Raw genomic sequence first — 27,467 nt, 5'->3', positions numbered from 1 at the left:
AGAAGTGGGTCCAAGAAGGGAAAGGATAAAGGAAAGACTGAACAACAGCCACAGTGAAAAACACTCACATTGCTCCATAAGAATCCACCTATAGAGTTCAGGATAATACTTATATAAACTGCGGGGGAGGGGGCGTTAAGGGGAGGCACATATGGGAGAAAAAACTCTTATTTTGTGTAATTTTATGTGCATGCTTAAATAGGTTCTCTGTGCTCTACCTAAACTCTGTGTATCAGTTAGGGTGCATTCACATCACCGTTTAGCTTTCCGTTCTTCTGATCCATCAGAAGAAGAGAGAGAGAAAAAAAAGGATCCGGAAAAAAAACGGATTGTGTAGCATCAGTTGTCATCTGCATGTAGTACTTTTGTTTCCCTCTAAAAAAGGATATCAGACGGAAATGGCTCAAACAGATGAAAACTGATGCAATAGGATCAGGTTTTTTTAACGGATCCTGTAAAAAAATGGATCCTATGCATAACTGATGCAACAGGATCTGAAGTGCGCATGCTGCGGTTTGCTCTCTGGTATGAGAACGGATCGGAATGCATTTTGGAGCACTCCGTTCTGTTCAGTACAGTTTTGTCCCTATTGACAATGAATGGGGACAAAACTGAAGTGTTTCTTTCCGGTATTGAGACCCTATGACGGATCTGAATACCGGAAAATAGAAACGCTAGTGTGAAAGTAGCCTAACAGGCTGCGGGCTCTTTCTCTGCAGTCCCAACAGGAAGAAAGCGGAGAACATCTGGTTGGGAAGTAAGCAGAAGAGTCCGCAGCCAGATTAGGAAGAATTACGGAAGGGTAAGTACTGCTGAAACGCTCTCTCTTCCACAGGTTAGCTGATACACAGAATTTAGGTAACGCTTGGAGAACCTCATTAAAATACCTCTGATCTTTGTTCTGATACAGCCATGGTGCAGTACAGAGATCTTCATGTACTAAATGAATCCTTTTCTTTTCAGTAGCCAATGATATATTATATTTTTGTGATACTTACAGTCTGTGTCCAAGGTTGACAAAATAGAAAAAAGGAACCGCAAAAAAAAGTACCATCAATTGTCAGCCTCCTGAGCTGAGACACAGTGGGGGAGGTTCCTGCTTTGTCCATTCTGACCAAAGACAACAGAAAACACATCTGCCATGAGTGTGTGTGAACACATAGGGCTCTCTATGGGAGATTGCCAAGTGTTAGTGGCACTGGTATTATCCCTCATTAAGGTCTGATGATGCAGAATTGATAGTGACAGATTATGGTCATCCTGACGTAAAGGTCAAAATAGCATGAATGTCCTTTACTGTGAGGGGCTAGAAGATTTTGGCCTGTGGTGCATACAGAAGGAAATGACCCATAATGCCACTTATGTGTTTGCAATCATAGGCTTTTGTTAGAGGGGATGAAAAGGATAGTAGGTGTAATAGTCCAAGCTTTGACCTCTGGGTTCTTTTTAAGGTATCTCATGTTTAGAGTATTGTACATAAACATGTGTTTGGGAATTTATAAACTCCATTTCTATACACACTGAACAAAAATATTAATGCAACACTTTCGGTTTTGCTCCCATTTTGCATGAACTGAACACAAAAATCTGAAACATTTTCTACATACACAAAAGACCCATTACTCTCAAATATTGTTCACAAGTACTCACTAACACAGATTAAGGGTCCATTCACACGTCCGTTGTTTCTTTCCTGATCTGTTCTGTTTTTTGCGGAACAGATCTGGACCAGTTCTGTACCCATTCATTTTCAATGGGTCCTGAAAAAAATCGGACATTGTGCTGTCCGATTTTTTTCAGGACCCATTGAAAATGAATGGGTACGCAACTGGTCCAGATCTGTTCCGCAAAAAACAGAACAGATCAGGAAAGAAACAACGGACGTGTGAATGGACCCTTAATCTGTGTTAGTGAGCACTTCTCCTTTGCCGAGATAATCCATCCCACCTCACAGGTGTGGCATATCAAGGTGCTGATTAGACAGTATGAACATTGCACAGGTGTGCCTTAGACTGTCCACAATAAAAGGCCACTCTGAAATGTGCGCAGTTTTGCCTTACTGGGGGAAGGGGGGGGGGGATTAGAAAACCAGTCAGTATCTTGTGTAGCCACCATTTGCCTCACGCAGTGAAACACATCTCCGTCGCATAGAGTTGATCAGGTTGTTGATTGTGGCCTGTGGAATGTTGGTCCACTCCTCTTCAATAGCTGTGCGAAGTTGCAGAATATTGGCAGGAACTGGAACACGCTGTCGTATTGAGCAAACATGCTCAATGGGTGACATGTCCGGTCAGTATTCTGACCATACAAGAACTGGGATGTTTTCAGCTTCCAGGGATTGTGTACCAGATCCTTGCAATATGGGGCCGTGCATTATCATGCTGCAACATGAGGTGATGGTTGTGGATGAATGGCACAACAATGGGCCTCAGGATCTCGTCATGGTATCTCTGTGCATTCAAAATGCAGTCAATAAAATGCACCTGTGTTCATTATCCATAACATACGCCTGCCCATACCATAACCCCACCGCCACCATGGGCCACTCGATCCACAACTTTGATGTCAGCAAACCGCTCACCCACACATGCTGTCTGCCATCTGCCCTGAACAGTGAAAACCGGGACTCATCCGTGAACAGAGCACCTCTCCAACGTGCCAGACGCCATCAAATGTGAGCATTTGCCCACTCGGTTACGACAACGAACTGCAGTCAGGCCCAGACCCCGATGAGGACGACGAGCATGCAGATGAGCTTCCCTGAGACGGTTTCTGACAGTTTGTGCAGAAATTCTTTGGTTATGCAAACTGATTGTTGCTGGAGCTGTCCGGGTGGCTGGTCTCATGGAGGTCAACATGCTGGATGTAGAGGTTCTGGGCTGGTGTGGTTACACGTGGTCTGCGATTGGATGTACTGCCAAATTCTCTGAAACGCCTTTGGAGACTGCTTATGGTAGAGAAATGAACATTTATTGCACGGCAACAGCTCTGCTAGACATTCCTGCAGTCAGCATGCCAATTGCACGCCCCTCAAACGTTGCGAAATCTGTGGCATTGTGCTGTGTGATCAAACTGCACATTTCAGAGTGGACTTTTATTGTGGACAGTCTAAGGCACATCTGTGCAATATTCATGCTGTCTAATCAGCACCCTGATATGCCACACCTGTGAGGTGGGAAGGATTATCTCGGCAAAAGAGAAGCGCTCACTAACACAGATTTACACAGATTTGTGACCAATATTTGAGAGTAATGGGTCTTTTGTGTATGTAGAAAATGTTTCACATCTTTGAGTTCAGCTCATGCAAAGTGGGAGCAAAACCGATAGTGCTGCGTTTATATTTTTGTTCAGTGTAGGTTATTCCTGTATATGTACAGCACAGGTATATTATTTTTTTGTCTCTTTTGAATAGTTGGAATGTTTCAAATCAGTTCTGTTCATTTGTATATCCCTTCAGTTAGTGCAAGGTTCTGATGAGACAGGGTGTTGGGAGAAATGACTATGCCTCAGGACTCTAGTATATTTTATAGTATATCCTTACTAGCTCTATATCTGGATGATCAGTGCAGCTGTGTTTTTTTTTAAATACATTTCTGAAAAACATATGTTCCTTTCTCCCCACAGAAGTCAATGGAGTATGACATTTATAAATGTATTTGTATCCATAGAGTGTAAATAAAAAATATGTATAGTAATACAGTTACGCATACATATAGAAAAACCCTAATACAACATGGAGCTTGGAAACTCAAAAGACAAATTAATACAGAGCCACATATTGTACAGACAAAATGATCCAAACAATTGTTCATAATTAGCTTACTGTTTCCTGCTTTTCATTAAACGTTTCTTAATCTTCTGGGGGGTTTTGTTAGGCCACCCCTCATGGCTGGACCTGTGGAGAGAAGCATACTTACCTGCTCCCCACCGCTGGGTCCTGGCTCGATTGCTCCCCCAAAGCTGCTTCAGTGTGCGGGTTCTCCGCTGTCAACATCTAGTTTGACGTCGCTGCAGGCAATAACTGGCCACAGTGGTGACCTTCCTCCCTTGCATCACGGCAATTGGTCCCGTGATGCAAGGGGCTGCCGAAAGACCCCCAGGAAAAGCTTGTATGAATATGGATTTACAGTTGGTTCACAGGTTAAGTGCAGCATTGTCAAAAGAACGATTAATTACATTTATACCTTACATTATCAAACATATTATACTTCAGATGCTTTAAACATTATTTTAGAAAGCATCTTCAAATAATAATAATCTGATGATAAAACAGTGCACAGTGGAGTAAAAGAGCAGCTAGCTGGTGCTCGCTTCTCAGAGACCTGCAAAGTCCCAAAATGTAGAACCAGGAAAGAATATTGAAGAAACACTAAGCTTAAAGGGTTGTCTCACTTCAGCAAATAGCATTTATTATCTAGAGGACGTTAATACAAGGCACTTACTAATGTATTGTTACTATCTATATTGCTTCTTTGCAGGCTGGATTCATTTTTCCATTACATTATACACTGCTCGTCTCCATGGTTAAGACCACCCTGCAATTCATCAGTGGTGGTCATGCTTGCACACTATAGGAAAAAGCACCAGCCTCTGTGGTGGCCGGTGCACATAGATTAGTGCTTTTTCCTATAGTGTGCAAGCACGGCCACCGCTGATGGATTGCAGGGTGGTTGTAACCATGGAAATGAGAAGTGTATAATGTGATGGAAAAATTAATCCATCCAGCAAAGGAAGCAACATGGACAATCACAGTACATTAGTAAGTGCCTTGTGATACCTTCCTACATAATAAATGATATTTGCTGGAGTGAAACAACCCCTTTGACTTGTACTAAGTTACAATCTCCTGTCATAAATGTAATGACTATCCCAGTATGTTTGAATGAATAACAATAATAATAGCAGATGTGTTTCCTATTTATAAGTGGAAGTTATGGTCTGCAGAATTGGACCGCTGCACCTTTATCTACCGTATTTGGCATACAAATGGGTGAAACATTGGAAGGCTCAGACCTTATCATGCAGTCATATGTAGGGCAAAGTCTGAAAATCTGTGCCCCTGTAACCAGTCATGACGAGGCTTACATCACTAATAGACTGAGTTGGTCCATTGCTAAAGATCATTATATAATTACCTTTATAAGAAACAGGATGCTATGTGATTATTCTAGCTGGTAATAACGTGTCACATACCAGTAGAAGTAGTGTGGAAATCAGTTAACCTTCATTTAAACCTTTATAATGGAGAGATAAATGTTAATCATTTGCTAAATCTTAAATTTTCAAGTGCAGTCAGGGCTGACCTACAATGGATAGTGCCCTGTGCCTTATGCTTAGTTCCGATGCAGTAGATAGAGGTCACCATGGGCACTCTGACCAGACTGCGTCTACACAGCCCCAAATGCAGCTCCATAAGTTTTGATGCATGTTGTGTTCTAACACCTTTCTGCCATAGACAGCATTAACTTTTTCAGCAATATGTATCTTTTCTGTAGGATTGTTCCTGACAGGTTTGCCTTTCATCTCCACATGCATCACTGAGCCTTGGGGCAGATGTTACTGGTTCATTGGTTGTTCTTTCTTGGATTACCTTTGTCGGGTGCTAAGCACTGCATATTAGGAACAACCCACAAGACCTGCCATTTGGAAATGTTCTGACCCACTCTTCTACCCTTCACAATTTGGCCCTTGTTAAAATCTCTCAGATCCTAACCTATCCTAAGGATAGTTCACTAATTTTACAAAGCTGGATAACTTGCCTGCTCACTCAGTGATCTAGGTTCTCACTGAGGAGATAAGAGAATGTAATGTACTTCTTAGCTTATAACAAAAAAGTCAATACCCATATATCTGAGAGTTGTTTCCTGTAAGCGTATACACCAATCAGCTGTAACATTAAACAGATGAAGTGCATAACATTATCTAATGGCAGTAGCACCTATCAAGAGAGAGAGATATTAGGCATCGAGTGACCTGTCAGTTCTGAAAGCGGATGCGTTGGAAGAAGGAAAAAATGGCAAGTATAAGGATTTAATAGGTTTTCACATGAGCCAAACTGTGATGGGTAGACGACAGGGTCTGGGCATCTCCAAAATGACAGGTCTTGTTAGGGGTTCATGGTATGCAGTAGCTGGTACCTAAAAGTGGTCCAAGAAAAGAGAACCAGTGATAGTGTCATGGACCCACCCCGAGATCTATTGATGCGCGTGGGGAGTAAAAACTAGCTAGTCTGGTCCAGGTCACAGAAGAACTACTCCAGCACACATTTTTGGTTATGATAGAAAGGCGTCAGAACACAATGCATTGCAGCTTATGGTCCTATGTACCCGATCAGAGTACCCATAGTCACTCCTGCCCACTGCATCAGAACATCCCAATGGATCAATAGAAGAAGGTGGTCTGGTCAGATGAATCACAGGGGTGCATGTGTGTCTCTTAGCTGTGGTAGAAATGGCATCAGGATGCACTACAGAAAGAGGTCAAGCCAGCTGAGGTGGTGTGATGTTAAGGACAATGTTCTGTTGGGAAACCTTGGGTCCTGCATTCATGTTGATGTGATTTTTGATATGTACCACCTACATAAAAATTGTTGCAGACCAAGTATACCCCTTGAAGACAGTAATATTCTGGAATAGCAGTGCCCTCCTTTAGCAGAACGGTGCACCAGTGGCGTAGCGTTAGTTGCCAGCACCCGAGGCAAGCCAAAAATGGTGCACCCCTTCCCAAGCCTGTGGGCACACCCCTTTTAACAGATAATGTAGTAGATCACTTGCAGTCCTACGTAAATTCACAGATAACACAGTGATAACTCTGAGTACAGATAATGTAGTAGATAGGTGTGAGGCCGCCGAATTCAGAACACACGCAGTGTGACCTGAAGTCTAGGGCCAGTCTGCGGCAGTGTGGACCAAATTCTCAATCTCTTCCCCCCAACCCTACCATAAAACAGATATTTGGGTGGACATTACAGACATTGCTATTAAATATGCATACCCGACGCATAAGGCCACAGTGAGGTAATTGTGACCTCCTGCGTCTCTCTACTGCCTCATAGGTTTCAGGCCTAGTGGCCAGAAGCCTATGAGGCATAACGGAGGAGACGGGAGCCAGAGGCTTCCTTGGCCCTCATTGAAATGCTTGCTGCCTGGCGCTCCTGCAATTTGGCACCCGGGTCAACCCCCCCCCCTCCCTACGCTACGCCACTGCAGTGTATAATGTGATGGAGAAATGAATCCAGACAGCAAAGGAAGCAACATGGACAATCACAGTACATTAGTAAGTGCCTTGTATTAACTTTCTGTACATGATAAATGCCACTTACTGAAGTCAGACAATTTCTTTAATATTATGTATCTTAACATCAGTACACAAAGCATTAAAAAAAATAAAAATCTCAGTCAATACATGTAAAGACCAATTATTTAATTATTTGTTTCCTATTTCTTTTATTCCACCAACATATTCCATAGTGCTGTAGCAGAGAATGCCATCACTTTATGGGGCTCACAATCCAAATTCCCCTGGGACTGCACATTACCAATGTGTATGACTGAGCTACCATGCTACCCAATATTCCAACCACCCCTCCTTGAAATGAAGAAAAAATAATATTAACACACATGAGTAAAATGTAAAAAAGTATGGGGCCCATTTATTAAGACTGGCATTTTAGATGCCGGTCTTAATAAAGGCCCTGCACTGGCGGAGGATCCTCCAAAGTTATGAAGAGGCGCAGACGTGAGCGGGGAGAAGTGACAGATAGCGTCACAATGGTTAACGGCTAATATAGGCGTATTTCAGTATGATAAATGACCAACTATTTACTTGAGCAGTCTTCATCTGTCAAATTGCTAACACTTGTATTCATACTGAGTAGCCACCAGTATCACCACTGTCATCAACATGGCTGCTGTTACAGCTCTCTGGTTCTTGCCTAGTGTCCTGAATGGGGAATCTGCCGAGCTGTGCCTCTGACTCCTAGTGCAGAGGGTGATATAGAGAAGCCTGGCTATACTCCTGTAATAGACTGGTATAGCTGCATGAGCATTTACAACCTTATCGTCTTTTTGGGCTTTTTACTAATATTTACTAATCTAATAGTAGAACCTTTGGTTCAGACTAGCACTATTTGTATACCGTCTTATAATATCACAGCACATTTTCTTCATCATGGCTGAACAAATAGTGAAATCTAATTCTTCAGATGAAGCAGCACTAAGCCAACAACTCTTTCCCCGCTACATGGTGGACTTCATCTAGTTCCCATTGCACCATTGTGTTTAAAGGATTGGATGACTGCCCAATGCATTTTATGGACATTAATGATGAGATGGGCTGCTGCTAGGCCTTTTAGGCATACTCGGCTGGAAACGTCCCCTCCCATCACTGCAGTCCCTTTTCTTCTCTTTGTCTAAAGTAGCTCTGGCTGTCTTATTGCTATTCATTGGGGTATAGCACCAAAAAGAAGTCACTAGTCAAGAGGGAACAGCACAAACATTGTGCTTTGATTACAGACAATTGCATTAGGTTACCTGTTGGCAAACTGCAGAAGGCGGAACACTACCAAGCAAACCTTGGTGTAAATATTAGGGAATTGCACTGCGACCAATTTGTTATGGGATTTTAGCCAGTTGCCCTCAGCCCTGCATGCATACTATTTGAATATCTTGTAACACATTACATTATATTAGGCAATTCTGTAATGTAATATGAAAACTACCGACCAGGGATTCACTTTAAAAGGGTTTTCCGAGATTTTTTATACTGATGACCTATCCTCTGCATAGGTCATCAGTATGTAAATCTCGGGGAAAAAAACTTTAAGCCTTTTGAATAGGGAGGTAACAGTGGAAATCTATGTTAGAAATGTTTAATCTATTATTACCATTTTGTAGATTTCTTTTTATTATTATTTGCTTTTTGCTTTTGTCCCTTTTTAAAGGGTTTTTCTAGGATTATAGTAGGCCATCAATATCAGATTGGTGGGAATCCTACTCTCATCCGCCTGAAGGGGCAGCACTGTGGCTTATTCATTGATTATATTGCTCTGTAAATGTGTGCTGTACATTTATACGGTGCTGTGATGGACACTCCACTTCCGTCCCATTTCACTGAGTAAGATAAAACAATAATACCCAACACTGTGGCCATCAGTCTTGTAATGCCAGATAACCTCTTTAACATCTCATATTAATGCAAGCCAAAAAATATAACTATGGACACATAATTCTTATTGTTTATAGCAGGGTGATTACAGGATAAAATTGTGTGGCATAGATTTCCAACAATAGTGAAAATGTGAAAAATTATTTTATTATGTAATGTTACAAGTTTCCTTATTTTGTACCACTGGGGCGCCTTATTTACAAATAGAGTGTAGCAGTCATGAAGTAGTTAAAAGCCATCTGTCAGCAGATTAGTACCTGATAGATGGGGCCAGATGTTATGATGTTTCCACTGCCTTGTCCTGTCAATCGAGGTGCAGAGGATGCAGCAGTTGCAGACAGAAGAGAGCCTCTAGGAGTAATGGCAACGCCCCCGTTGCTCCTAAAGACTCATTTGTATATATTAAAATTCTATTTTTCTTAACAACAGGTCAGTCAGTTTCATAGGTACAAATCTGCTGACAGATGCTCTTTAAATACAACACTACTATAGGGTATTTATAGAGGTTCTGGAAATTTTGTTTATATCCAGAGGCAAAAAAATATGTCCTGATCATGTCCAGCCAACACCAGTGCATACATGTCTGGGTCTTTCATTAGTAACTTGTGCTCAGAATGGGGAAAAAGGCTAGCTAGGACTGAAAGTGGTGCTGCACTGTTAGCAAATGAATATTATATTTTTGTGTAATGAAAAATGATCTATCTTTCTTATATACTTTCTGTATTAAAGGGGTTTTGTGGGAATAGCTTTTAAGTAATGTCTCCACTATTGAAAGAGTCATACTTACCGTCTCCCTGCCACTCCCATCCTCTGCGCTGACATTCGTGTATCCTTCTTCCAGTCCCCAGCTTGTTTACTTCTGTGCTGGACATGATCACCTGCTCCACTGCAGCTGGTGGCAGCTTTAGCTGTGATGTGTCCACTAGTGGTGGCAGGCTGCTGGCATCACTTAAAGGGGACCTGTTACCACAAAATGCAGTGCAATCTGCAGGCGGCATGTTACAGAACAAGAGGAGCTGAGCAGATTGATATATGGTTTTATGGAAAAAGATTTAGCTTTACTACATATATATACATATATATCTCTACTCTTTTTGAGCTCTGTAACCAAGTGAGCCATCTTATGAATGACTGACTATCTATGTATACACTGTGACACAGTGAGGGGTTGTGTCTGGCAAGGCAGGTATTTTCCTCCCAGCATGTGAGGCTGGGCTGGTTTCCAGCCAGGTGAGGTCAAATACCGGACCGGAGTTTAAGTGCTTTTGGCAGCACCTGGCTGTCCTTAAATAGGCAGCCGGGCTCATCAGAGATGTCTCTGTTTTTGGGATATGAAGTTTTGTGCCGTGCTGGAGGGCTAAGAGCCGCATGCTGGGGAAACAGGCCCCCTAAAGCCTGCTGTGGACTACAGGAGGCAGAACTGCCAAGGTGACTTGTGTTATATGAACTTTCCATTGTATGTGAATTAACACCAAGACTGGAAAGTTCCATGCTGTTTTGTGCAATTGCCTCAAGTGTGAATAAACACTGACGTTTTGAGTTAAGAACTTGTATTTTGCCATTGTACTGCGCCCGCTTACCCCATCTACCGGAGCAAAACCCCACAACACACTTACTCAGAGAATGCTATCAATCACTGATAACACCTCCTTTGTGTACAACTATCAGTGACTGACATATATCTCTGTATATACTCTTACACAGAGAATACTATCAATTACTGATAACACCTCCCATGTGTACAGCTATCAGTAACTGACAGCTATCTATTTATACACACTCATAATCCTATCAATCACTAAAAACACCTCCCCTGTGTGCAACTAACAATGGCTGACATATATCTATGTATACACACTTACACAGAGAATGCAATCAATCTCTGATTACACCTCCCCTGTGTACAGCTATCAGTGACTGACATCTATCTATGTATACTCACTTATACTGGGAATACTATCAATCTCTGATAACATCTTCCCTGTGTACAACTATCAGTGGCTGACAACTATCTATGTATATACACTTACACAGAGAATGCTATCAATCACTGATAACACCTCCTCCATGTACAGCTACCCGTGACCCACAGCTATCTATGTATACACACTTACACAGAGAATGTTATTAATCACTGATAACATCTTCCCTGTGTACAGATATCAGTGACTGACAACTATCTATGATTACTCACTTACACAGAGAATGCAATCAATCTCTGATTACACCTCCCCTGTGTACAGCTATCAGTGACTGACAGCTATCTATGAATACTCACTTATACTGGGAATACTATCAATCTCTGATAACATCTTCCCTGTGTACAACTATCAGTGACTGACAACTATCTATGATTACTCACTTATACAGAGAATGCTACCAATCACTGATAACACCTCCCCCGTGTACAACTATCAGTGACTGACAGCTATCTATGTATACACACTTACACAGAGAATGCTACCAATCACTGATATCACCTACTCCATTTACAGCTATCAGTGACTGACAGCTACCTATGTATACACATTTACACAGAGAATGCTATCAATCACTGATGTCACCTACCCCATTTACAGCTATGAGTGACTGACAGCTATCTATGATTACTCACTTACACAGAGAATGCTATCAATCACTGATAACACCTCCCCCGTGTACAACTATCAGTGACTGACATCTATCTATGTATACACACTTACACAGAGAATGCTGTCAATCACTGATAACACCTCCTCTGTATACAACTATCAGTGACTAACAGCTATCTATGTATACACACTTACACAGAGAATGCTATCAATCACTGATAACACGTCCCTGTGTACTACTATTAGTGACTGACAGCTATGTATGTATAGACACTTACACAGATAATGCTATCAATCACTGATAACACCTCCCCTGTGTACAACTATCAGTGACTGACAGCTATCTATGTATACACACTTACACAGATAATTCTATCAATCACTGATAACACCTCCCCTGTGTACAAATACCAGTAACTGACAGCTATCTATGTATACAGACTTACACAGAGAATGCTGTCAATCACTGATAACACCTCCCCTGTGTACAGATATCAGTGACTGACAGCTATCTATGTATACACACTTACACAGAGAGTGCTATTAATCACACTGCTAACACCTCCTTCATGTACAGATATCAGTGACTGACAGATATCTATGTATACACACTTACACAGAGAATGCTGTCAATCACTAATAACACCTCCTCCGTGTACAACTATCAGTGACTAACAGCTATCTATGTATACACACTTACACAGAGAATGCCATCAATCACTGATAACACGTCCCTGTGTACTACTATTAGTGACTGACAGCTATGTATGTATACACACTTACACAAAGAATGCTATCAATCACTGATAACACCTCCCCTGTGTACAGCTAGCAGTGACAGCTATCTATGTATACACACTTACACAGATAATTCTATCAATCACTGATAACACCTCCCCTGTGTATAAATACCAGTAACTGACAGCTATCTATGTATACACACTTACACAGATAATGCTATCAATCACTGATAACACCTCCCCTGTGCACAACTATCAGTGACTGACACATGGAATGATATCAATCACCGATAACACTGTCTTCATGGAAAACTGAGCTCAGAAAAGACTGAGATATAAATATATTAATTACAAGTTTTACTAAATCTTTCCCCCAAAACTATATATCAATCTGATTATCTACCCCTTTCTCCAAGACATGCTGCCTGCAGATTGCATTGCATTTTTTTGTTGAAAGGTTCCTTTAAAAGTTATTTATTTCCAGGAAATCCCTTTTAATTCATCTCACTTTTTGAGATCTCTGCTTGCTGTAAATCAATGGGAACCTTAATAGTTTATTTTGACAGGACAAAAATGTATCCTGGTCATGTTTTGGACACATATGTCCTTTGGTTGTTTCAGATTTATTTAAGTATTTAGAGCTGTGTTTTGTAACTGAAGTAAACTTACAGTATTATACAAAGATAACAGTAATTTGCTGAACCTAGAGCACCCCTTTAAGAGACTCCCCTTTTTGCCACCACAGTGTTAACTAAAAACTATGAGGCTGCTTTTAGATGACCACCTACCACTGCCGTAAAAAATGGCCTTCAAGAGGGATGGTCTTTTCAAAGAAGAGTCCAATAAGGACATAAACTAGAGAAACTAAAAATCTATTGCAGGTATAGTTGGGGGAGGCCTTCTAAAAGAGGTGGTCTTTTATAGAGGTTTCACTGTATTCACAAATCTTAATTGACGTGGAGAACCTTTTCAAACCTCACCAAATGTCATTGTTGTACCACAGATGTAGTCAGAAACTGTAGACGAGTAATACAGTCATTATCATTGTAGTAGCCTGGTTTTGCAGTAACGATAATGGTTGGCACACGTACACAAAGGCAAAGCTGTGTTTCTCAATTTCAATAATGTGACTCACAATATCACAGTGGTAACCCGTTCTTCATTGGTGATGCCAAGTATTTTCCTTTGCAGTGTTATTAAAAATCAGAAGTCTTGCAATTTTCTTTATTGTTTTAGCCATTTGCTGGCATTTCATCTGCCCAAGCCGAAGTCTGCACATAATACCTTGAAAAATAATTTAAAAAAAATCAATTATTCTCTTATCTTTGGAAATGTGTGTATGAGGATTCAGCCAGTTCAGATGTGTATATCACTGTTACCTGCTTGTACCAGAATAATTACACTACGATATTTCACTCCTCCATATTACTAGACCTCATTATAATTCCATATTTATTTCCAACAGCAGCATCATTTAATTACAGGCATCAATGTAAGGCTCCCTGAATATAGCAGCAAAGTAAGGAGCACATTGTGTGCCATACTGGAGGCTATCTCTTTAATATGAAATCAAATGGAGCATGCCTCCATTTATTTTCTGTCCAATAGATACAGAATCTGTTGGGGAAATCCAGTGTATGAAATCAAAGGCTATAGTAGGGACCCATACACTGTTATGGGTGTCGTACTATGAATGTGCCAACTGCATGAGCCATAGTAGTCATTTACAATGAGCCAAACAAAGTATTCCTTCCAAGAAGTTATATTAGTCCATAAAGACCTGAAAACACGTCTTAGAAATGGATGAATACGGGTTCACTTGTCCTAAAATGACTTGTTATGTTACCAGTGGACACACATTTTTACTGACAACATAATATCTGTTTTAGCTCTTTTCTGGGGTGCTTAAAATTCAGTCCTTGCTGATCCATTCATCTTTTTCTGAACACATGAATTTTATATTTTTCTTCAACACAAAAAGCTTTTATTTCCCTATAAACTGTCTTGGCATTGACTGAATGAGCCAATATAAAAATGCATTGTGTTTTTGCAAACATTATCAATGCATCATTAAAGGTACAGGCATAGATATCGTTATTTTCATTAATTATTGTGCCAGTTAACTAAAATTGACAATGTGACCTGTCATATTCTCCATGTAACAAATATATAGACACTGGCATGAAAAGTGTATGTTTCATCCTGTACTCTTTTAGCAGTACTGCTAACATTTTCTGATCAAAAAGCACTTCAAACTGTAGGGGGTTGCTGCAATGAGCAGCTATCATTATGGAAGATTTGATGCAAATTGTGAGCAAAGGAGCAGAACTTCTGCCAGTGATATTAGTGACTCACAAGGGTTAGAAAAACTAGATCCAAGCTATCAATTGATTGCAAAGACAGTGGAATAGACTGGTTGTTGACCGTTTGTGGGAAAAGATTTATTACAACTGGCAAATTATTTAAACATCTGCTCATTTGGGGCTTCTAAGTCCAGTGAACGGACCCAATATTGACACCCCTCCCTATATGAATGTGTTTACAGAGATAGGTCAGCCCATGGGACTCCTTATGCATCAAATTGGCCAAGGTGTAAATTAATAAATTACTATTTCTACCTAATCTTTTCCCATGAACATATACCTCAGTCTGCTCTACTCATTTTTCTTTAAAACATATAGAATATTTTCCACTTGACAGGTCCCTTTTAAGGTCAATCAACAATAGTGTGAACAACCAAAGAAAAACATAATCAGTGCTTTAATTTTTTTTTGACATAATAAATCATATGGCATTAATTTGTGATATGGCTACAGTGTTTTTTGTCTTTAGTACAGAGCATCATTCTTTTGTTCCCCTCCCCCAAACATACATTTGCTAAAATCTAAGCTGCCGCAACACGGCATTCAAAGTTGGGTGGAGATGACTCCTCTTGCTCTGGGCCTCCTCCATTCTCCCACAGACACAGCACAACACAACAGCAAAAACAGCCGCCAAGGCATGTAGTCTTTTTGCTCCCAAAAAGTTGAGACACTGTGTAAAATGTAAATAAATGTAACTAAAAACAGAAGGCAATGATTTATAAAATCTCATAGACCCATATTTTCTTCACAGTAGATGATAGAACACATGTCAGATGCTCAATGTAAGATATTTCACCATTTCTAGAAAAAAGTAACTCATTTAGAAATTTATGGCAGCAACATATCTCAACAAGACAGGGCCATGTCTACCCTTGTGTAGCATGTCCTCTTTTATTAACATTAGTCTGTGAACATCTGGGAAGTGAGGAGACGAGTTGCTGTTTTAGAAGAGTAGTGTTGTCTCATTCTTGTCTGATTCGGATTCTAGCTGCTCGGATTCTATTTTTTTTATTTATTTTTTATTAGAAAAAAATATTTTTTCAGTTACAAAAACAGACAAAAATGTCATACATTTCAACCTGGAGAAAGCTTCAGACAGATATAATAAGAAGACTATGTTGTCTGATAGACCATTCCATACAGTAAGAAAAGAAAAAGACAAATTATGATTTTACCCCCCCCCCCCCCCCCAAAAAAAAAACGGTGGCGCATGGACCTTTGTTAATATGGAATATCTGAGCCGAATTTACGCTAGAATTCCATTTGTGTGCCAGAAAATTGTCCATGCACTGGAATCTTGTCTGTGCACCTAAAATATGTCTGGTGTGCCAAAAATGTTGTCCATGCACCAAAAAAAGTGTCCATGCCCCAATAAACCTGTCTACTCTAAATTTACACCACCTATAAGCTTGCGTTGTTTCACATTTAGGCCATGTATCTTTTTTCAGTGAGGCCATGCCCCTCTCCTGTGAACCCATACCCCATTGCGGATGAGGCGTTAAAAAATTCTTAGGAAACAGTGTAAATGTGATGCAAAGCAAGCACATCGGTTTTTTGTCACATTTTCAATAGTAAATATACCCCATGGATTTAAGGAAATGTCCATGCAGTGATTTCCAGCAGGGTCGGACTGGCCCACCAGAGTACCAGAGGATGCTCCGGTGGGCCCAAGTTCTGACAACATTGAGTCTTTGCAATTGTATGTTGAGGACAATTTTAATTTTGGTTTGGGTTGAGGACAAATTTAATTTAGGCATAGTTTTTCTTTCCATTGTTTGCTGCCTGCTTCTCTAGCATGCTCTATTTATACCCAGTCATATAAGTTGCTCCTCCAGCTGATTTTTCTAAGTACCATTTATTTTTTTCAGCCTTTTGTTGCCCTGTCCCAACTTTTCAGAGATGCGTTGCTGCCATCAAGTTCTAAATGATTTCCTTTTTTTTCATGAAATGGTAAAATGTCTTGCTTTCAGCATCTGATATGTGTTCTGTGATCTACTGTGAATAAAATATGGGTCTATGAGATTTAAATAATCAAATTCTGCTTTTATTTACATTTTACACACCATCTCAATATTTTTGGAAATTGGTGTTAGTTGGTACATTATTTTTTATGGGGGGGGAGGGGGCAGTGGTGGCTCAAATATGCATTTTCTGCATCATGTGTCCATTTGGATGTTTTTCATCTCAAAATAAGAATGATTTGACTATAGAGCACATTACATTGTACATTTTATTTAATCATTTAAGTTTTGTTTAACGACCTATTGACACCTAAATCTTTCAATGTCATAGGAAAAGAAGGAAAACTTGCCCAAAATTCAGTGCTTACGACCACAATAAATCAATGCACTGAGCCTTTGATCAGCCATTATTGTGTGAATAATAGTAAGACAAACACTACCTTGATTAACCACTATAACCTTGTGTAAATATTTATACCGCCACACGGGACGTGCACCTGGGTCACTAGCGTGCTCTCCAAACACACGCCATGGCCTCAGTCTGCCATTCCAATAAATGGATTTTTGAATGGCTTTAACAAGGCATTTCCCAGAAAGATCAGTACATGGACAAAACATTTCTTCTAGCATAAAGAACAAAGACTCTTACTGCTGAAATTTTTTGAATCATTCCAAGACCTGATGTGCCATATGCTTTGTATTTGAGCCAGCAATGCTTACATCCTCCATGGTCATTTATCTTGTGAAATACAACATGTTGTTAACTTACTAAATATTATTCATTTATTTATCAAGTGAGTTTAACCATATGCCAATTCAAACCCCACATTTTGTGTCAGTACTACAACTAAGTGACTGCATGCTAAAGACTAGAGGTAAAGTGTTTTACCTGATTGACAGAGTCAATGATTCGAAAGTCCATATAGATACTAAGAAAGAATACATTTTACTATGACCCCTAAAAGCAGATTTCAAACTTGCCATTGATTCGATAGATGACCTTCTAATGCAGATTTGCAAAATGATTCACTTAAACATGTTCTCCTCTGTCCCGAGGAGCAGTGTAGTGCAGTAAAACTGTACCAGTCCATTAATGTTATCGATTCTTCCTTCCCCAGTACTAAAAGGGAACGTACAACCATTGCTGTCACTTCTAGCATATCCCAAGCCTTTATCCATCAGTTTGAATGTATTAGAAGTGCTGTTTGCTCATGGGTGGTGAAGAGGGCCTTGTACAGTGCTGTCACTGAAATATTTGATCTGTTGCATTTATCTTTAGAGCTATATTCATACAGGGCAGTTTTGATGCCCCTTTTGTAGACAACACAAGAAATGAATACAAAAATCATGTCTGAATTTGAAAATAACTAGTACATTAAATCGGCCTTGTGTAACTCTGTTCTTAGTGCATTGAACATCAAGAAACTTTAAACAATATTTAAAGGGAACCTGTCACCATGAAAATGCAATGTAAGCTACAGGCACCAAGTTATAGCAACATCCTGTTCAAAGTAACAGGTTCCCTTTAAGCAGATTTGTTAGCAGACCCTGCTACCCTATAAGTATGGGGATAGATCAAGGCCGATTTAGCAGCACCGTTTAGGTTTCCACTCTTCTGATCCGCCAGAAGAACAGAAAAGTAAATAAAAAAACAGACCCTGTATTTTGAGCATCATTTATTCTCAGTTATGCACATTTTGCATGTGTTTTAGCTACTTCTGCCTGACATCTATTATTTAAGAGTTTAAAAAAATACTTTGTGTAGGTCTTTTTTTCTGTCTAAAATAACGGATTTCAGACAGAAATGGCTAAAGAGGACAGATAAATGAAATACAGGATCCATTTTTATCTTTATTTTTCTGTTTTTCTGACGGTGATGTGTAGCCAGCCTTACTCTTCTATTAGCCAAAACTGCTCTGAAAATATTGTGCCTTTTGGCTGATAGGAGCAATCAGTAAATACACTGGACACATGGAGGAGATATATCAAGTTCTGTGTGTGTAGATCTTTATAATCATTGTGCCACCAGAGAATGCATTTATTTTATGGCAAGGGCCATGCAGTTGTTGTCCTTTGTTGGAAAAACCTAGTACACCAGCGCTGCAAGGCGCAAGTGCTCACCACTGAGCCACCTGGTTGCCCAGTAATAAATTCAGTACCTCCTTCAGCATTCTCTGCGCCTGTTTGAAATCCAGACCAGCTGATAACTGGCGTATATATTTCAGTTATTTATTCCGATGGACCTAACCACACCTTGCCCTCACCACATTATATTTTTAGAAAAAGACGAGGGCAGCATAAATGGCCAATAGCGACCAAATTTACTTGCAATAGCATTTAAAAAGTTGCAAACCCATGGTTTGCAACTTTTTTACACCAGAAAGCTGGTGTATGGGTAAGATAAATCCCTCCCAAAGTTTATGCGTCTGTTGTATTCAAGCAGGTGAGCACTCCTCCTCCCTCTTCCCACTACCTGCCCCTCTGATCAGTGATTAACAGCATAGTCCATCGATTACACTGAGGAGAGTGAGGCGGAGGAAGTGCTCACCTGCTGAATACATCAGACTTATAACTATGTGTCCAGTCTATTCTTCCTAATAGGCAACCAGCACAATGGTGGTCATTTGCAAACATGCCAGTTTTTGGCATAAGAATGTTGCACCACCCTCTTTTTGTGACTTTTTAAATGTCCGTATGACCATATTTTGTTGCATAGACATTTTTGCACTGCATTCAATATTTAGGAGTGTCGATGGTGTGGCAGGGGCGTTCTGGGGGCCAAGCTGGGACTTCGGCCACAACAAACTTACCAACATTTATGCCTGGAACAGGCTGGTTTAGTTTTTCTGCAAAGCACACAGACTGCTGAAGGTGCGCCTAATTTACAGGGAGACACGCCTCATCATTAATTAGGTGCATCTAACGTCAGCAAAGACAGCGCAAAAGGGGAAACAGACCTGCGTAAAAAAGACCTCCATTATTTGTTGAGAAGTCTATGGAAAAACATCTGAAAAAATACCACACCCAGAGCATGCTGCGATTAAAACAAACACGCAAAAAAAACACTACAAAACAGTCCTAAAATACAACTAGAAAAAAGCTGTGTTTGTTAGGTGTTTTATAACTCCTATTGGCCAACATGTAACATCTGTCCAAGGTGTTTTCTGCTCCCAAAATAAAAAATACAGTAAAAAAAGAGGTCCTGGAGGGATTAATACACTTTACTATGAGTTTAGCCTGCTTTTTAGCCCTCCGCCAGATGGAAAGCCCTGAATAGTGCTAAAAAGCAGGGTAAAGACACAGATGAACTGCACCAACAGGCAGAAATGTACCCTCCAGAGACCTGGACTGGAGACTGAAGGCAGTAGGTGGTCACTGGTTAGTCAGAGCAGCAAGGCACGACCAAGGGCTCTGATGGACGTGGACCCTGTGCACAGAATACTCTTCTCTTCTGCAGCAGCCCTAGTTTGGCCCACTTGAGAACATAAGAGGTGGAACAAAGCCTATTATAAGGCCACACTACCTCTCACCCCAAAAAAATTATAAGAAGTGACCAAAGTTGTACAAACACTATGGTATCAATCAAACTACAGCTCAACCTGCAAAATATAAGCCCTAACAGCATACATGATTGTAAAATATAAAGCTATAGGTGTCAGAATATGGGGATGCAAAGCAAATTGTGAAAAAAGCCTAATAAGAAAACATAACAAACTTAATTTTTAGTATCACCAGAATCATAACGACCAGCAGAATAATTTTAACATGTAATTTTTATCATAGAGTGAATGACACAAAAAAAGCTTTTTTTTTAATTTTACCCCTTTTAAATTGCTTAAAGGTGTCCCAATATTATTTGTACCCCAAAATGGCGCCATTAAAAAGCACAACTTGCTTTTTGAAAGTGGGGATAGAAAAAAAAAGGTAAAAAAATGACTTCAAAGGGGTTAAGCAATAAAATAGAATTAACAAATTGCCTTATTTTATGGAGGAGCCTTTTTTTTGTAAATTAAAGGGTTTGTCCAGGTTCAGAGCTGAACCTGGACAAGGCAGCCCCTCTGAGTGGAGGGGATGCTTTCCCTTGGCCTGTGCTGAATTGCATAGAAAAATACCTTTTTTCTGGAGATCCAGTGACGTACTAGGTCTTACTATGGGAATGCTAGGCGGAGGCTTCCGCCTAGCAGTGTTCCCGGTGATGTCACTGCCACTAATGGGCGGGCGTTAGCGCTGCTCTAGTCTGTAAAACAGGCTAGGGCAGAGCTAAAAGCTGCCTATTAGTGGCAGTGATGTCACTGGGAACACTGCTAGGTGGAAGCCCCTGCCTAGCAGTGAAAAAAATGACTGATGCTCTGATGCTCATCTCAGAGGCCTGCCTGGGTGAAAAAGGTAAATGTCCAGGTTCAACTCTTAGCCCGGACAACCCCTTTAAACTTTAGTAGACTTGATTTATTCATTACCAGAGCGAATTCCCACTATATATATATATATATATATATATATATATATATATCCCTTGTATGTCTGTAGATATGTTTCCAAAGTCAAGTCTCCTGACCTGACATTAGCACCAACAGCAGCACACCACTTTCAGTTTGCCGAGTCCTGCCGATCAGCTGTCCTGACACATGCAGGGGCAGCAGCCAGCATTAGTGGTGCGCCCCTGCTCACAAGAAAAGCATACATAGTTGAAGACAGATTTGTGGAGAATAGATTCCCAAGAGGCTTTGATGACCGCATTACAATTTTTGTTAGAGGTCTTTGTGGGATACAAACAACATTTTCAACCATTCTAACTAGATTGTAATCTTTGCCTTAGCATGGCTGCCCTCAGGAATTACAGGGCTCCTACACAGATAAACATTGTGGACCCCCCGATCCTTATCACATTCATAGCCATAACAACCATAACTTTTTTTTGCATCAGGCCATTATGTCACACACTTCAGTAAGATTGTAATTTCTATAACTTTTCTTATGTGTTAAATGAGGCGATTTGTGATATTTAATAGTATGTTACAAAAAGGAATTTATTGTAATGTTTTTTTTTGTAACATAAAAAAATGGAACTTTTATCATAAAAGAAAAGCACGAAAATAAACGTTCCATTATTCTGCCATAACTTTTAATAAACGAGTTTGATGGGAATCAAACTCCAGACCTTCTGTATCTTAATATAACTTAGTTTGTAAGGTTGAAAAAAGACATTTGTCCATCCAGTTCAGCCTGTTATCCTACAAGTTGATCCAGAGGAAGGCAAAAAAAAAACTGTGAGGCAGAAGCCTATTTTCCTCACTTTAGGAGAAAATTACTTCCCGACTCCATTCAGGCAATCAGAATAACTCACTGGATCAACGACCCTTTCTCTAGTAGCTATAGCCTGTAGTATTATTACGCTCCAGAAATACATCCATGCCCCTCTAGAACTTTTTCAGTGAATTCACTATCACCACCTCCTCAGGCAGAGAGTTCCATAGTCTCACTGCTCTTACAGTATTAGGCCTCATGCACACGACTATATGTATTTTGCGGTCTTCAAAAAACAGAACTGCAAAAAATACGGATGACGTCTATGTGAATTCCATATTTTGCGGAATGGAACAGCTGGCCCCTAATACAACAGTACTATACTTGTCTGTAATGCGGTAGGACATGTTCTATTTTTTGCAAAATAGAAATACAGACATACGGAAACGGAATGCACACGGAGTACCTTCAGTTTTTTTGCTGACCCATTAAAATATATGGTTTCATATATGGTCTGCAAAAAAAAACTGAACGGACATGGAAAGAAAATACGTTCATGTGCATGAGCCCTTAGGCAGAGGAGTCATTCTATACGGGTAAGGTTTCTTCCTCCTATACTGAAGGTCTGGGGTTCAATTCCTGGTATATACCTGTGAAATAATTTTATTTTATCACAGACAATATTACTAAAGACATACTATTAAATATAGAAGAGTATTTGGTATCCCTTTTAATCATAATAACCCATAAAATATAGTGAACACATTATTTCTGGTGATCGGTGAGTAGTGTAAGTAAAAATGGCACAAATGTCTACCCCTTCATTTCAGTAATATACTATTTATTTAATATTATGCCTGTGAAGAAAACAGCTCCTTAAAAGAGTTTTCTGAGACTTCACAACTGACAACGACCTATCCTCTGGATAGGTCATCAGTATCTAATCGGCCGTGGCCTTCTCCATGCTAACCGAGCACAGCACCATACATTGTACAGCAGCTGTGCTTGGTGTCACAGCTCAGCCCCATTAACCTTAATGGGGCTGAGCTGCGTCTAGGCCATGTGACCTATGAACGTGACATCAAATGGCCTATGGAAAACTAAGAGAAGACTGTGGTGCTACTGCGAGTGTTGGTGCCTTCTCAAACAGCTGTGGTGTCGGATCTCCACTGATCAGATACTGATAGGTCATCAGTAGTAAAATCTTGGAAAACCCCTTTAAGCACAAACAATCACATCTTTATAACATGGCAGGTCTATAGTGTAATGGTAAGCCTTATACCTACCATACAGAAGGACTGGAGTTTCTTTCTTTAGTAAAGGTCTGTGTGCTAGGGGACAGTCCCTCCTCTAACCTTATGCAGTGCCAGTACTGCCCTGATGGCATTCTTGCACCTGAGTACCTCACTTTATCATTGCACGTACCTAGGTATAGGACATCCCCTGATCATGGTTGTCCTTGATTCCGTTCCCATGGAAAAGAGGACAGAGTAACTTTTTAGGGCCTGGGAAGTCCTTTGTGCTCCTGAAGCTGCCTAGACTACCAATATAGTATCTATTCCTATTAATATAAATATGTGGTATCTATAGCCAAGAATTACAGAAATCTAATGACTGTCCAAGAGAATCGGTCCAGAATACAGAATTGTACTTGTATTAATGGTAGTGAATTCCATTATGGTGTAGTTTATTAAAGAGTTAAGCACTACTGAGATATTAAAGCCTCCGATTTTGCTTCTGGTGCTTTTCTCTTTCATTCATTTTCAGAACTTGGTATCCTGTTTGGATAATCTCTTCTGTTTTATGCACATCAGTAGATTTCAACAGCTGGCTTCAGATAAATAGCTACACATGAACAATTTGCAGATCATTGATGTGCCCTTTTTTGTTTGCTTCCAGCTACTGATGATATAAATGAATGCAATTCTATGCCCATAAAAAGTTCAAATGTATATATACTGTATATTGTATTCAAAACTCAGAACAGAAGCTCTTTTGCATATGCCATCTTATAGATCCATATTTAAGTGATGCTCTGTGAATGGTGATATACTGTATAATGACCTTAAATGGGTTGTCCCTTGAAAAATATCAAACCAGCACCTGGATCTGAATTCTTCTGTAACTGCATGCAATTCAAAAAATGTCTTATTTCTGTGTCCAGCTCACTGTGATGGCCGCACATGCTCAGTTTCATCCTCCAACTGCCTCCTGAGTTGTGATAGAGAGCATGGACACAACCCCTTAGCTGCAGCAGAAAGGATATTCCCATTGAGCTGGTTCTAAGTTTGTTAGAAAGAGATTGCAATGGGCTATATTATGTCTGATTTTCATTTTTCACATTAGTCATGGGATAACCCCTTTAATATAGTTGTATCCTACATATGTTGCATTTTCTGAATTGTTTTATCTGTAATTCCTGCTGAATGTCTTTTTCTTTTTGTAGGGAAGAAGAGGCTATGGTTCAATTTTTGTGTGGGCATCTGGCAATGGTGGCAGAAGTCGAGATCACTGCTCGTGTGATGGGTATACCAATAGTATCTATACAATCTCAATCAGCAGTACGACAGAGAGTGGCAAGAAGCCTTGGTATCTAGAAGAGTGCGCTTCTACATTGGCTACAACGTACAGCAGTGGGGAATCATACGACAGAAAAGTGGTATGTTATTCCTCATTCATGGAGATGCGACAAAAGGAAATCTTTTAATTCTCAATACTGCTTTGCTGATGAGGAAAGATGTGAGCAGCGGTTGCCTTCTTCTCCACAATACAGCTTTATTATGTAGATTCAGTCTGTCAAATGCTACCAGTGATAGTTTTTTACTACCTTATTCCATCCTAGTTCAAATGCGCTCTATCATAGCAATAGAGGATGGGTGGTAGTCTTCTGCTCTTGCTTTTGAGAATCAATTTCTTTTTTAAAGTGGGACCAGTGATAGCATTGTACTCATTAATACAGACTTGCTTCTAAAAATCATTTTCATTCATGAGGGCAAATGTAATTGATGGTCGTTTTAAGCTTACCTTGCTATTGACACCCTATTAGGATGGCAAGTGTGATGCGTGATAGCATTGTATACCTTGCTGTTAGGTATATTTCTTTCAAGACTGTGTATGTAACCTTATTGTATTCTCCTTATTACGTCTTAATATAGCCATACATGTTAGATAGCTGTAGGCCGAAAGCTTATTCAGTCAACAGCTACAGTGGGATGCGAAAGTTTGGGCAACCTTGTTAATCGTCATGATTTTCCTGTATAAATCGTTGGTTGTTACGATAAAAAATGTCAGTTAAATATATCATATATGAGACACACATAGTGATATTTGAGAAGTGAGATGAAGTTTATTTGATTTACAGAAAGTGTGCTATAATTGTTTAAACACAATTAGGCAGGTGCATAAATTTGGGCACCACAAAAAATAAATAAAATCAATATTTAGTAGATCCTCCTTTTTCAGAAATTACAGCCTCTAAACGCTTCCTATAGGTTCCAATGAGAGTCTGGATTCTGGTTGAAGGTATTTTGGACCATTCCTCTATAGTTCATTCAGGTTTGATGGCTTCCGAGCATGGACAGCTCTCTTTAAGTCACACCACAGATTTTCAATTATATTCAGGTCTGGGGACTAAAATGGCCATTCCAGAACGTTGTACTTGTTCCTCTGCATAAATGCCTTAGTGGATTTTGAGCAGTGTTTAGGGTCGTTGTCTTGTTGAAAGATCCAGCCCCGGCGCAGCTTCAGCTTTGTCACTGATTCCTGGACATTGGTCTCCAGAATCTGCTGATACTGAGTGGAATCCATGCGTCCCTCAACTTTGACAGGATTCCAAGTCCCTGCACTGGCCCCACAGCCCCACAGCATGATGGAACCCCCACCATATTTTACTGTAGGTAGCAGGTGTTTTTCTTGGAATGCTGTGTTCTTTTTCCTCCATGCATAACACCCCTTGTTATGGCCAAATAACTAAATTTTAGTTTCATCAGTCCACAGCACCTTATTCCAAAATGAAGCTGGCTTGTCCAAATGTGCTTTAGCCCACCTCAAGCAGCACTTTTTGTGCTGTGGGCAGAGAAAAGGCTTCCTCTGCATCACTCTCGCATACAGCATCTCCTTGTGTAAAGTCCGCCGAATGGTTGAACGATGCACAGTGACTCCATCTGCAGCAAGATGAAGTTGTAGGTCTTTGGTGCTGGTCTGTGGGTTGACTCTGACTGTTCTCACCATTCGTCGCTTCTGTTTATCCGAGATTTTTCTTGGTCTGCTACTTCGAGCCTTAACTTTAACTGAGCCTGTGGTCTTCCATTTCCTCAATATGTTCCTAAGTGTGGAAACAGACAACTGAAATCTCTGAGACCGCTTTCTGTATCCTTCCCCTAAACCATGATGGTGAACAATCTTTGTCTTCAGGTCATTTGAGAGTTGTTTTGAGACCCCCATGTTGCTACTCTTCAGAGAAAATTAAAAGAGGAGGGAAACTCACAAGTGACCCCCTTAAATACTCTTTCTCATAATTGGATTCACTTGTGTATGTAGGTCAGGGGTCACTGAGCTTACCAAGCCAATTTGAGTTCCAATAATTAGTTCTAAAGGTTTTGGAATCAAAAAAATGACAACAGTGCCCAAATGTATGCACCTGCCTAATTTTGTTTAAACAATTATAGCACACTTTCTGTAAATCCAATAAACTTCATTTCACTTCTCAAATATCACTGTGTGTGTCTCCTATATGATATATTTAACTGACATTTTTTATCGTAACAACCAACGATTTATACAGGAAAATCATGATGATTAACAAGGTTGACCACTTTCGTATCCCACTGTATCTCTTCTCTCACTTATTAGCCAATCTAAACACATGCCCAAGGAGAAAGCTGATGCCAGACATCCCTGGTGTTGACTTATCTCCCCGACAACAGAAAATATCAAGCTGCTGAAATCCAGATCCAGAAGAGAGGAAGGAGGAGGCCTTCATACGAATTAGATGGCTGATGAGTCCTGCTGAAATCACTGAGTTCACCTGACTTATATCTAATGATTATGGCCACTGGCCATTCTCATTAGCTGGCCATTGGCCAGCTTTACTATTTGGATTGTCTCCACATAAGAAAAGATAACAGAGGCAGGGAATTGACTGTTCCAGCTTTCGATGCAAGGTCAAACTTTTTCATGGGAGCTTTTTCCCGACAGATTTTTCCCAAGGCACCTCATGTTCCCTTAAATTACAGTAACATTAAAATAACCTGAACATTACTGAATTGTACTTGGAATTGGAACTTTTGGATGCTATTTGTTCTAGTTTAATCCTGTTAATTGCCACAATGATATTTAAATACATTTACTTCACCAGAAAATTGGCGGAAATCCGAATATTTTGATAACTCACATAATGTTCAC

The 27,467-nt window shown here is 40.1% G+C and overlaps 1 protein-coding gene across 3 annotated transcripts in view; it reads left to right on the top strand.

Annotated features, from left to right (window-relative positions):
- PCSK5 (proprotein convertase subtilisin/kexin type 5) overlaps positions 1-27,467 on the top strand; it is a 437,218-nt gene that overhangs the window by 172,786 nt on the left and 236,965 nt on the right. For all 3 annotated transcript variants that reach the window (XM_044273909.1, XM_044273924.1, XM_044273916.1), the window contains exon 8: positions 24,511-24,723. In XM_044273909.1, the coding sequence (XP_044129844.1) occupies positions 24,511-24,723 (213 nt within the window). The remainder of the gene's footprint in view (positions 1-24,510; positions 24,724-27,467) is intronic.

The sequence above is a fragment of the Bufo gargarizans genome, chromosome 1 (genome assembly GCF_014858855.1).
Source record: "Bufo gargarizans isolate SCDJY-AF-19 chromosome 1, ASM1485885v1, whole genome shotgun sequence".
In the NCBI taxonomy this organism is placed as follows: Eukaryota; Metazoa; Chordata; class Amphibia; order Anura; family Bufonidae; genus Bufo; species Bufo gargarizans.
The sequence above is the reverse complement of the archived record's forward strand: the minus strand, read 5'-3'. Positions and strand labels throughout refer to the sequence as shown.